Raw genomic sequence first — 13332 nt, 5'->3', positions numbered from 1 at the left:
GGACCCCAAATCGTCTCAGCCTGAGAGACCCTTGCCCCGGGAAGACTTAGCCTGCTTTAGGTGCTTTGTGCCAGGTTTTCCCAGCAGCCCCAGGTGGAAATCCCACAAGCCTTCTGTGAGAAATATGCATTTCTGATCTCTGCAAGGGCTTGCTGATGGTCAGTCTGACCCCGTGACACGAAGCAGGTGCCTCCAAGTTTCCTTTGGGCTTCTGTGGCCTCTAACTTCAGGGTTCCCCGCAACCACTCCTGGCCAGGTCCCTCCACCTGCCTTTGCCCCCTTTCCAGAGATGGGCAGAGCTACAGGAGAGCTAATGAAACACAACCCAGCTATCATTCAGCTGGTCTGTCACAGCTGGTGGAGACCTCCCATCCGCCGACTTTCTCCCACACACACACAGATCCTTGTAGGGTTCACACATCTCCTTCTCTGGAAGCTTTCTCAAATGGAGAAGACGGTTTAGCTCTGGGTAGTGGTCTGCACCGTCAGCCCCTCTCAGTATCTTCTTCCACAGGCACCTTGGCCTCAGGGCTGGGAGACTCAGGGCGCCTTTGTGGTCCTGGCAGCGTGAGGCCTAGCAGGTCCTCAGACAAGAGCCCTGTGGGAGACACAGTGAGGGGCTTGGTGACTAGGAGCTACTGGTCACCAGAGGACCACAGACTCCTAGCCTGCTCTGATGGATGACCCTCTCTTTACATGTACACAGAATGGGGTATTCTGTCCTATCTGGGACATGAGATGAGAACAGGACAAGAGTAACAACACCTGCTCTGGGGCAGTGGAGAGCTAGGAAAGAGCTCACTGTTTGCTTAGGTATCAGGACAGGATCGTGAGGGAGAGAAAATCCTTGTTTCACAGAGACCACCCAGAGGTCTCATCGACACCCTGCACACAGGTGGAGGAGAAGGCCCAGCTCTAAGTTTTGACTTATGTTATGAAGTTTTTGATGGAATCCATTATTTTGTGCAGGTCAAAGGTGCTTTCAAATACATTTCCATATACTTCTCCAAGAGGAATGGACAGACATGGCAGACTGGGAGAAAACTATTTCAGGAATGTGAAAAGGAACTATGATGTGCCACAGGCTACAGGTAGCAGGAAGTGCTGGATACAGATGAGCCTGGGAAACACATTTGATTCTCTCTTAGGCAGTTTCCTTCCATGTGGAGAATAATCTGGACGGAAATTTTCATCTTTTTTATCAGCCTAAGGCTGACACTAACAGTGCAGAGCTCAGGATGCCTTGCTCTGTGCTCTCTCAGCCCATCAGAGTGAGTCGCCCTGGCTTTGTGTTGCTTTCTTTCTCCTTCAAGCTGTTTCCTTTCAGGACAATGCTTTTGCTTCTTTCCAGGTCTCAGAGCCCCTCGACCAGCCTTCCTGTGTCACGGGAGGCAGGCTATCAAACCCCAGGTGGATTACACTGAGAATTCTGATGAAGAATGGACTCCAAGGCAGCAAGGAGGAGTTAGAGGTACTACCCTGAAACTTACTTGGGTTTAGGTCTGAGTTGCATCTCAGCAGGTTACCAGGAGACTGTTTGCTTGTTTAGCAATCAAGCAAGATGCAAAACAGTATGTTATACACTAAAACGCCATTCATACGATGTTTTTCAATGTGTAAAATAATCATATATGTTACATATACATATATTGACACACATTAATAAGTAGTACATGAATAAAAATCTTGAGAGCGAATAAAAACAAATTCAGAATAGTTGTCAGAAGAGAAGGAGGAAGATCTGGCAGATGACTTCTCTGTGTTTTGGTTAGTTTCTTCTTAATTTATTTTTGAATTTTGAAATAGAAATTAAAAGATCCGAAATTGTTGTGGCAGATGTCGAGGTTAGACGGCATGGTCGTGGATATACAGGGTTTCTAGTAACATTCTCCATTGTTTCTATTTGTGTAAAATTAATTCTTTTTAAAGGGAGATTAATTTTACTAAACGTGGTCAACTAAAGGGCAATTAAAGAAACTTTAGTTATATTGTCATCCACCGAAGAGATTTCTAACCCTGATCTCATAGTAGTTCAGTTATTGCATTAAATGTCTTAGAAAAAAAATGATGAAGATTTTATGCGAAGATACATAGTTCACTTATGTATATTTTGTCACACCTCATGATCTTCTCACCCTCAGATAAATACAATTGTTTATGTTGCTTCTCAGAGGAGTTTTCAGACAGCTGTTGAGTCTCCCCGATGTCTCCCACATGTCACAGACTGGAGACAGCACTGCATATATAAAATGAGTGCAGTCATAAAATAGAAATGAGAAGCTCACTTCCTCTTCTGCTCTAAGGAGAGTTTAGAAGAAAGTCAATCTGCCTAAACTGGAGAGGGCAACTTGGACTGTGTCTGTGGTTTCCTCGTCTATGTATTTCTGATTCCTCAGGCTTATAAAAAATAGTGTAAGAACTCTGAAATCCAGCATGTGGTTGTCCACAAATATTTCAACATCAAAAGAGGGTTTACCGTACATGTACACCTCTTATCTGGACTCAGTGAAAACCCATAACCCATAACACACATACATACATACACACATACACACATACACACATACATACATACATACATACATACATACATAATTTATCCGTTTTTAAAAAACACATCATAAATTTATCCTCTTCTAATTTTTAAATGTACAGTACAGTATTGTGAACTATATGCTCACTGAGTTACAATAGATCCCTAGAACTTTGTCATCTTGCATGATTGAAACTCTAACCATTGAACGACAACTCTCCATTTTCTCTTTCTTCCAGCCCCTGGCAACTGCCATTCTATTCTGTTTCCATGAATTTCATTCCTTAAATAGTTCCCATAAGTGAGGTCCTGCAGTACTTGTCTTTCTGGTGATTGGGTTATTTTACTTAGCATAAAAAGGTCCTCAGTGTTCATCCATGTTGTAGCATATGACCGGATTTGCTGAATAATAGTTTATTGTATCATCAATGGGCATTTAGGTTGCTTTTACATCTTGGCTGTTTTGCATAATGCTGCAGTGACCATGAGTGTGCAAGTATTTATTTAAGAATGCTTGCAATTTTATTTGGATATAAGCCCCAAGTTTGTCCTACTATATCATGTGGCAGTCTAGTTATAATATTTTTTGAGGAATCTTTATACTGTTTTCCATAGTAGCTGAATGATTTTACATTCCCACCATGAGTGTGTAAGGGTTCCAGTTTCTCCACTTTCTAGCCAATGCTGGGTTATTGTCTGTCTGTCTTTTCGTTTGTTTTTGTGGCCATCCTAATGGGTAACAGATACCTCATTGTGGCTCCACTTTGCATTTTCATGATGATTAGTGGTACACTGATCATCTTTTCAAATGCTTCTTGGCCATTTGTATGTATTGTTAAAGCAATATCTATTTGAAATCATTTCCCTTTGTATTAGCTCAGGCTGCCAAACAAAATACCACAGACAGAGTGGCTTAAGCCACATAAATTTGTATTCTCACAGTTCTGGAGCTTGGAGGTCTAAGATCAGGGGGGTCATTCTTGTTAAATTCTTTTCCTGGGAGTCTCCATCTCACTCTGAGCTCACACAGCCTCTTTGTCTGTGCATGTTTCTGGAGAGAAAAAGAGACATCCCTCTCTTGTAATGAGGGCAGTAATGCCATCCTGAGAGCTCCATTTTCATGAACTGCTCTAACCCTAATTACCTCCCAAAGGTCCCATCTCTATATACGTTCACATCGGAGGTTAGTTTCAGTATATTAGTTGGGGGCGGGGGAGGCGCATAATTCAGTCAATAGCACTGAGTTTTTAATCCGATAATTTGTCTTTTATCATTGAATTGTCAAAGTTCTTTATGTATTCTGGATATCACTCTCTTATCAAATATATGTTTTACAAATATTTTCTCAAATCCTGTAGGCTGCCGTTTACTCTTTATTTTTACATTGCTACACAGAAATTTGTAAGTTTAATGTAATCCATGGTTTGTTACATGTGGATTGTGAGTTTATTTGCCCTTGTGTGAACTAGATTTGAATTATATTACATGTGTGTAAAATGGCTCCACTAATGTTAAACCTTAGAAATGTAACCAACTTGTTTTGCCGAACTGAAATTGTTTACCCCAAGAGTGAAATTGTTTTGACTAAGAGTGATAACTAGACACCCGTGCACCTGGCTGATAAGACACTGAAGACGTCACCGCTACACATAAAATCTCCAGGACTCTCTGCCTGAATCAGAGCTCTCTCTCTGTCTCACAAGAGCATGTTTCTCCATCCCTTGATTTCCTTCTTGGCCTAAGACTCTGCCCATTCAAACGAGAGCCAAACAAGAGGCCTCTTCGCCGATCAATGGTTGATTGACTGGCAACTGACCCAGCATTGATACGGCGCCATTCCTGCTCATCGTGTGTCTGTCTCAGCCAGCATCGCCCGGTGGTCTGCTAGGACTGAAAGCCATCAGGATCTGGTATGAATAAACCCTAGCATGCTCGCAATCTTATTTGTTTGTGTGTCTGCATCCTTACTTAGTTGCTGTCTTGCTGGGCTCTTCATATTTAAGTATATTAAGCAAAGTGCTGTCGCGAGTTTGAACTGGCTCAAGGGCCTTAAGGAACAAGCAAAGCCACCTGTGCATAAGTCCAAAAATAGAGCTTGATTTGGACAAATTCCATTTGTGTATTTTTGCTTTTGATCTTTGTGCTTTTTGTGCTTTTGATTTTTGTGCTTTTGGTGTCATATCCAAGAAAGCATTTCGTGTTCAAAGCTTTTCCCTCTGTTTTCCTCAAATAGTTGTATAGTTTCTGGTCTTAAGTTTAGGTTTGTGGTCCATTTTGAGTTGATTTTTGTATATTGTACAAGATAAGTGTCCTTCTTCATTCTTTCACATGTGGATATTCTGTTTTCCCAGCACCTTTTGTTGAAGATATTATCCTTTTCCTACTGTGTAGTCTTTGCATCCATGGTGCAGGTCATTTGACTTTTTGCTCCAGAATTTTTTTCTATTCGATGTGTGTATGAGTTTGTATTTATGCCAGCACTATGCTGTTTTGATTACTGCAGCTTTGTAGGATGCTTTGAAATTAGAAAGTGTGAGGTCTTTGGCTTTGTTCTCTCTCAAGATAGTTTTTACTTTTTGGGGTTCTTTAGAAATGCATATTAAGTTTAGGATGGTTTATTCTATTTCTGCCAAAAAAAAATGCCTTTGTAATTTTGCTAGGGCTTGCATTGGTGACTTAAAATGGGGTTCAATTGAAATAACCTCAAGGGTGATTTGACCGTACATTCCTAACTGAGCAAGTAATGGTGAGCAGGCATGTCCGGACCTCATAACTTCTTTAATAAAAGCTTTATCTTTGCCATAAGAAAACTCTGTTCATTGATTCTGTGCATCTGGATCCACACAGATTTGAAATGCCGCTTTCAGAAGCTCAGAAGGAAAACCATCTGCAAGAGAGAACATCATTCTACGAACTCTTCTTTGCACCTTCATGTAATTTTCCCTAAGTTCCCACCTTAATTTCAAATGCCCAAAAGAGGCTGCAAACTGTTACTCTGAGAAGCATTGTCCTCAGTCTGTTAAGATCTTGCTTCCTGGTATATCCTCTGTTTGGCTCAAATAAATTTTTGTGAAAGTTCTCTAGAGTTTGGACAGTCTCATATCAACACACTGAATCTTTAGTATGGGCATCTTAACAGTATTAAGTGTACTGATCCATGAACCTGGAATGCCCTTGCTTGTGTTTCCTTTAACTGGCTTTCGTCAATATTTTGTTATTTTCAGTGTCCAAGTCCTTCCAGTTAATTTTAATTACTTCATTCTTTTCGGTGCTATGGTAAACGGGACAATTTTCTTATTTTCCCTTTTGGATTGTTTATTGTTAGTGCATAGAAATGCAACTGATTTCTGAGTGTTGATTTTATACCCTAAAAGTTTGCTGAGTTCATTAATTAGTTCTAATAAGATGTTTGTTTGTTTGTTTGTTTGTGGGGAATTTTAGCATTTCCTACACATAAGATTATGCTATCTGAGAACCGACATAATTTCACTTCTTACTTCCCAAATTGACTGCCGTTTTATTTCCTATTCTTGTCTAATGCTTTCAGTATGTATTTGCTGTGTCAAGTTTCCTAGTGCCGAGGGCCCAAAGAAAGAGGCTGACAACTTCATCATTACATTGAGAGATTATTAAGAGAATTTACAAATGAGGTGTGTCTTACGTGTAGAGGGGACAAGATGGATACCCTCCACACCATGTGGCAGATACTAAGGAGTTATACAGAATGTGGAAACATAGATTGGAGTACAAGGTGTGACTCACCAAAGATAAGGGGGAAATGCCTCACATGCTTGCCTGGGTTAAGGGCAGTGCCCTGTTTCAGAAACCAGCATAGAGTGGGGCTTGGTGAGACTGTCTCTGGAGGTTTACATGAAGAAATCTCTGTTCTGCCCTGGATCCAGCTGGATCCACCTCGAGGGTCATACAGTGGTCACATCGTGGAACAGTTGCTCCTCCACAATAAGGAATGAAAGTGGCTAGAGTGGACATCCTGCAACACCAAGACCTGTCAGCCCAGCCTGTGGTTTTTCCCTTTAAATATGTCTGTAAGATTAAGGGAGGGGCCTTTCTCCTGCATTGGCTGCTTTGGCTGTGTATGGAGTTGCGTCCGAGCTAGCTCACTAATAAACTCCCTTGTGTGATTGCATCAGCAGTTGTTTCCTTTGGGCTTGTGCGGTCCCGAATCAGGGCATAACATTTGGGGGCTCGTCAGGGATCCCCACATCCCTGAACGGACACACCAGAGGGTGTCGGCCGGTCTGGCCAACTGGTAAGTGTTTGTCTAAGTGTCTGAGTACGTCTGCTCTGTGTTGGAAACCCGGGTATTAAGGTTGACTTAGTATATTCTGAAACTTCTGCTTTTCTGTGTGGTTATTAAGTGGTAGAGTCAATGCACTCATAGACCACAACTGAGTCCCTAATCGGGGTCTCTTGAGAGGATCTTGGGAGGCCATCTGGGTCTTCGCGACCATCTGGATCTTATAATTGAATTTGTTCTTTGCTGCTTGTTCTTTGTTGCTTGTGAACTGTCCTGTTTGTTGTTAAGTGTTTTGTTGTGGGTGGTCTTCTATCACCATCCTCCTCGCTGCCCCGTTTACCCTACTCTTTTTAGGTTTGCTGTGCATGGCACCTTCTGATCAGACCCGCAGTCAGAGATTAATCTTGGTCATAAGTGTTCTAGTCTTTATTGAGAAATAGAAATGGCCGCATGCTTTTTGTACATATACTTAAGAATATGCTCCGGGCTAGAGGAGCTAAGGTAGGGCATCAACAATTGTGTAAATTTTTTAGAATTTATAGAAAAAGTTTGTCCCTGATTGATTCCCTGAGGGCATGAGAGGGAAAAACCAAATGAAGACAGTCAGGCAAACGGGAAGGAAAATGAAACTAAGCCTTCTGTGCCACTGACACCCCCTGAGTCTTTCTTTGAGTTTTCATTTTCTAGACACGGAAAGGAATCATTGGATCCAGGGGATGCAGAACAACTAGGGGAAGAAGCCATACAATATCATAATGAAGGAGGTTGTATTCCCCTCGTGGCGGCAGTTAGCTCTGATAATAAAACTAAAGATCTAGAAAAAGTTGTTCAGGGATTGCAAGGTGCAGTACAACTCTGCAACTGGAAAATCAAAAAAAAAAAAAAAACACTTAAAATACCTAGCAGGCCATATAGGATAGATCATCTGCCTTCGTTTGAGGAGTCAAACCAGTCATTGATGTTGTTAAGCAGTCTTGGGGGCCTAAAGTTTTTTCGCTTTTACAAAGTACGTTACATCAGGCAAGACCAAGAGGTGATGATACACAGGCGTTTCATTTGACATGTCCTGTAACAGAACAACAGGCTCGGGATGCACAGGGTCAACGGGTTCGCTTGAGAGGGCACGTTCCTATCCCCTTTACATCTATCCAGGAGTCGAAATTGGCATGTGCTCAGTATGGTCCTACTGCCCCTTACACTCAGGCTATCCTAGAAACATTATCTTTAGAAGCCCTAACTCCCGCTGATTGGAAGAATTTAGCTCAAGCTTGTCTCACCCCTGGGGATTTTTTTTTAAATATAGAAATCAGAGTATTATGATCAATGTGAAAAAAAAAACAGCAGAGATAAATAGAAATCAGAATCCCCCAGTACGAGTTACATTTGAGATCTTAGCAGGAGAAGGCCAATATTCTGCTAATGATCAGCAACTGGAATATGAGGGAGGAGCACATGCACGAATAAGTGCTGCTGCGAAAAGGGCTTGGTATAAATTGCCCACTACTGGAAGGCAAACTGAAGAATTATCTAAGATAAGGCAGGGACCTGATGAGCCATTTCAGGAATTTGTAGCACGGCTTATGGAAATAGCTCAACGACTGATAGGGAATGCAGAGGCAGGTATTCTTTTAGTAAAGCAACTGGCTTATGAAAATGCTAATTCTGCATGTCAGGCTGCTCTCAGGCCATATAGAAAGAAAGGAGATATGGCAGACTATATCTGCTTGTGTTCTGATATTGGGCCGGCATATACGCAGGGTCTGGCCATGGCCGCAGCATTGCAGGGAAAAACAATTAAAGCCTACTCTGTGTCAAAAATTTGTAGCTCAAGCAGTGAGTAAAACCAGGCAAATATATTCACAGGTGTACATCATCCATTATATGGATGACATTCTTTTGGCAGAAAAAGAGGAAGGACTACGTCTAGCACCTTATGCTCACCTTCAAAAGGCTCTTAAGAAACAAGGATTAGTTATTGCTCCAGAAAAGGTGCAGGCAGAGCCTCCTTATTCTTATTTAGGACATAGATTATACCCAAAGACTATATTGCCTCAGAAAATTCAGTTGAGAAAGGACCAGTTGTTAACTTTGAACAATTTTCAAAAACTCTTAGGTGATATTAATTGGCTTAGACCATATTTAAAAATTTCCACAGGTGAATTAAAACCTCTGTCGGACATTCTCAAGGGGGACCCCACTCCTGCCTCTCAAGGAGAATTCACAGAAAATGGTCGGCTCGCATTACAGAAGGTAGAACTGGCTATAGAGCAAGGACAGGAGACTTACGTCGACTACTCCCAGGGATGGGCCGCTTATGTCCTATCTACCGCATACATGCACACTGCAGTGTTATGTCAGAACGGTCCTCTGCTTTGGTTGCATTTGCCTGTGTCACCCGCTAGGGTGTTAACACCTTATTGTGACTCTGTCGCCTGTTTGGTACAACTGGCTCGAGAAGAATCTCGCAAACATTTCGGAGCAGAGCCTTCTCTAATTGGCGTTCCTTTTACTAAACAACAAATAGATTAGTTATTTCAAAATGATGAAACATGGGCTATTGCCTTTGCTCACTACCCTGGAGTTACAGACAATCATTTTCCAAGAGACAGATTGTTGCAATTTGTAAATAACCTTTAATTTTTAATGCTTTAATTTTTCCTAGGATTATGAAGCAAACTCCTATTGTTGCAATTTGTAAATAACCTTTAATTTTTAATGCTTTAATTTTTCCTAGGATTATGAAGCAAACTCCTATAAAGGATACTCAGGTAATTTCTACTGATGGGTCTTCTAATGGCAATGCTGCTTATGTGATTCAAGGTCAGCCACATATACTGCATGCACCTCCTGCCTCAGCTCAAATTATAGAGCTGAGAGCAGTGCTGCCGTATTTACACTTATGGCTCACTGTTCTTTTAACCTATACACAGACAGTCATTACATTGCTAGAGCTTTACAGGTATTAGAAACAGTAGCTTACATTGACACTGCAAATAATCAAGTACAGGAACTTTTTTCTCAAGTGCAAAGATGTTGCGTGCATCAGTCCATCCATGTTATGTGAGTCACATTCAAGCACATTCAGAACTCCCAGGACCTTTCACAGAGTAAAATGCTCTTGCTGATCGAGCTACTCAGGTAGTCGGTCTCACTCAGTTGGAGCTTGCCCAGCAGTCACATGCATTGCATCATCAAAATAGTCAAAGTTTAAAAAGGCAGTTCAATATTCCCAGAGAGGCTGCTCGTCAAATTGTTAGACGGTGCTCTACATGCCCAGAACATCAAACTGAACCCCATTATGGCGTCAACCCACAAGACTTGAAGCCTAACCAGTTATAGCAAATGGATGTTTCACATATTCCAGAATTTGGAAAGCTAAGGTATGTATGTGCATGTAACGGTTGACACGTACTCTAGGTTTATTGTAGCTACAGCTCAAACTGGAGAGGCTCCTAAACCTGTCATTTCTCAGTGCCTCAGATGCTTTGCTATGATAGGCCCACCCTCTGTGATTAAGACTGATAATGGAACAGGATACACTAGTCAGGCATTCCAGCATTTTTGCTCACAACTCTCTATCATGCATAAAACAGGCATTCCTTATAATCCTCAAGGTCAAGGAATAGTAGAACGGGCTCATGGTGCTCTCAAAAATCAATTAAATAAAATAAAAAAGGGAGAGCTATACCCTTTCTCTCCACAAAACAGTTTAAATCATGCTCTTTCTCTCTTGCATTTTTAAACTGTGGATGCTCAAGGATTTTCTGCAGCAGAGTGTTTCTGGCATCCAAAAACTCAGACCACATACACGCAGATGAGGTGGAAGGATCCCCTCATAGGCACATGGAATGGCCCCGACCTGGTACTAAAATGGGGATGAGGGTATGTTTGTGTTTTTCCACAGGATGCCAGAAAGATTGGTCCGATTCACGGGCGCTTCTCCACCTCCAGAGATCATTCCTGCTGATGGTGATGATGTTGAGTCCTCTGATTAAAGGAGAATTGTGTTGGGCCTATGTACCTGATTCACCCATTCTACATAATTCTATCTGGAAAGGTACAGAAATTATGGTAAAGGTGAATGACACGCAATTGCTAGACCAACCAGCAACGGGCCGAGGAGATAAAAGAGAAGAAAGGAAACTCAACTACACAGGATCAGGGATCAGTTTGCCTATCTGCTTTTCAAAAAGATGGTCAGCTACTACTGGACACCTGCCAGCATACGGTTCCAGTTTAATTAGAAATGATAGGGAAAAAAGGCCTCTGCTTTTTGGATTTAATTACCCAAAGGGGGCACAGGTGAACTCGCCTCCACCTTCTCCCTAGTCTTTTCCTCCTTGCAGGGAGGAGGAACTTTCCAGTTGTACGATTCATTGGAAAAGATGCTATGTCCCTGCTCCTGCCAGGTATAATGTGACTGGAACAGATTGATACATCTTGGACTGGTCTGGGGAAGAATGGGGAATTACAGAAGGACATGGAGCATGTACCAGCTGGACAGTGGGACTATAGTGGACAGATACAGAATTTCCTCAAACTTATATTTGGAAGTTGGGTGCAGCCATGGGAGAACTACACCCTGTGGGATGGTTTCCTCGGATAGTGGACACAAACATAACTGCATGTGTAACCGCACAGCACGTATTGATGATTGGTAGAATTAATATAACTATGAGAGGTAGAAATTTCTATGTCACGTGTTATGATTGCATTTTAACTAACTGTATTTCTTTTGTTCTGGGAGGAATTATTGTAATAGTCTTTCATCAACCATCTTTTGTAATGTTACCTGTTAACACATCGGGACCGTGGTATGCAGATCGAGGTTTACAGGTGTTAGAAGAAATCAATAAGGCTTTAAGTAGACAGAAAAGAGTAATAGGATTGATTATTGCTGGAATTGCCACCCTTGTATCACTTATAGCTACCACTGCTACTGCTGCTGTTGCTTTATCTCAAACTGTTCAGACTGCTCATTATGTTAATAATTTGTCTAAAAATGTTACAGTGGCTTTAGGGACCCAGGAAAATATTAATAACAAGTTAGAACAGAAGCTTGATGCTTTATACAGTTTAGTTAGGTATTTAAGAGATGAAATCCAAGGTTTAAAAGTAAGATTTTATTTAGAATGCCATGCAGCATATCGGTGGCTTTGTGTTACCGCAAAGATTTATAACGAGCTTCAGCACGGATGGGATAGCGTGCGCTCTCGTCCCCAAGGTGTCTGGCATGATGCTAACACATCCCTAGATTTACTACAGCTGCATAGAGAAATTCAGGGGCTGCAGGATGCAGGACCCCTTCAGTCTGATGCAGCTAAGGAGTGTCAGCACGGATGGGATCACGTGCGCTCTCGTCCCAAAGGTGTCTGGCATGATGCTAACACATCCCTAGATTTACTACAGCTGCATAGAGAAATTCAGGGGCTGCAGGATGCAGGACCCCTTCTGTCTGATGCAGCTAAGGAGTGTCAGCACGGATGGGATCACGTGCGCTCTCGTCCCAAAGGTGTCTGGCATGATGCTAACACATCCCTAGATTTACTACAGCTGCATAGAGAAATTCAGGAGCTGCAGGATGCAGGACCTCTTCAGTCTGATGCAGCTAAGGAGGCTTCAAAATTCTTACAACATCTAAAAAGTTTTCTACCATTCTGGTCGCCTTTGGGTCATTTGCTTATCTTGGCTTTAGCCTTGGGCCTTTGCATAATTATAGGCCTATGTCTGCTTCTACCTTTGATGAAATATTTCAATTCTCTGCTGAAGATTTGTGCAGAGATGCATAGTCTCAGGCTCCAGGCTCAGGTTTGAGCTATAAAATAATTATACATCTCCCATTTGCAGAGGCTAGTAGTCAAAGACAGGTAAGAATCCTTCAGGGCTGGGACTAACCTAAGACAGGGCATGATTGCAAGACTTTCATGTGCCAATGACGGGTAAGGCTCAGGCCTGTGAAGGGTCGCCTAAGACAGGCACAGTCTATCTGCACTATAGCTGAGAAAGCTTTGGCATTTTAAATAATAAAAAAAAGGGGAAATGTCGGGAGCCATTTTGAGAAGCCATTATGAGGCACTGAAGAAGTCCCGTAGCTAAAAGCCGTAGTATGCCTGATGAGTTTAAAACAATGGTCACCCTGGTTGACCACCCTGGGCCCCTAGTCATCCTTCTCCTCCCAGTCATCTTTGGCCCATGTGTCCTTAATTTCATACTATCATATGTATAGAAATGAATAGATACTGTCAAACTGTTTGTACTGCATTGTAGAGGATATGATCAACTCCCCCATAATAAAGAATCTGAAATATAACATTGTGATCAACTTGTGCTTTCTGCTTCTGTAACTATGCTTGGATCTCTTAGAGCTCAATATTGAGCTAGTTTCCAGAAGAAGGCGGGAAAGAAGAACCAAAGTAACTCCATTTTAGTCAGTTCCTGGAAATTACTGTTTGACTATCACTATGGGAGCGCTATGGGAATGGTTGCCACCCCCCATACCAAATGTAGTCAACCAGTAAGAATGGCCCTGGAATTCCCCTTC

General features: G+C 42.0%; 1 protein-coding gene across 3 annotated transcripts; it reads left to right on the top strand.

Moving 5' to 3' along the window:
• Positions 1-4420: 4420 nt before the first annotated feature.
• On the top strand, positions 4421-13111 carry LOC107507417 (endogenous retrovirus group K member 7 Env polyprotein-like). 3 transcript variants are annotated; one of them, XM_036235669.1, is made up of 3 exons: positions 4421-4443; positions 9526-9559; positions 10696-13111. In XM_036235669.1, exon 3 carries the CDS (start codon positions 11358-11360, stop codon positions 12603-12605), a length of 1248 nt encoding a protein of 415 aa, XP_036091562.1. In that variant the 5' UTR covers positions 4421-4443; positions 9526-9559; positions 10696-11357; the 3' UTR covers positions 12606-13111. The 3 variants fall into 3 exon arrangements, with proteins under 3 accessions (XP_036091562.1, XP_015993993.2, XP_036091563.1); XM_016138507.2 differs by lacking the exon at positions 4421-4443 and adding an exon at positions 5472-6803; XM_036235670.1 differs by lacking the exons at positions 4421-4443; positions 9526-9559 and adding an exon at positions 9585-10171.
• The last annotated feature ends 221 nt before the right edge of the window (positions 13112-13332 follow it).

The sequence above is a fragment of the Rousettus aegyptiacus genome, unplaced genomic scaffold (assembly GCF_014176215.1).
Source record: "Rousettus aegyptiacus isolate mRouAeg1 unplaced genomic scaffold, mRouAeg1.p scaffold_m13_p_19, whole genome shotgun sequence".
In the NCBI taxonomy this organism is placed as follows: domain Eukaryota; kingdom Metazoa; phylum Chordata; class Mammalia; order Chiroptera; family Pteropodidae; genus Rousettus; species Rousettus aegyptiacus.
This window is presented reverse-complemented; position numbering and strand designations above follow the sequence as displayed.

What these genes read in the sequence shown, in the direction of transcription:
- LOC107507417 (XM_036235669.1), top strand. Translation starts at nt 11,358, where the DNA reads ATGGGAGAACTACACCCTGTGGGATGGTTTCCTCGGATAGTGGACACA.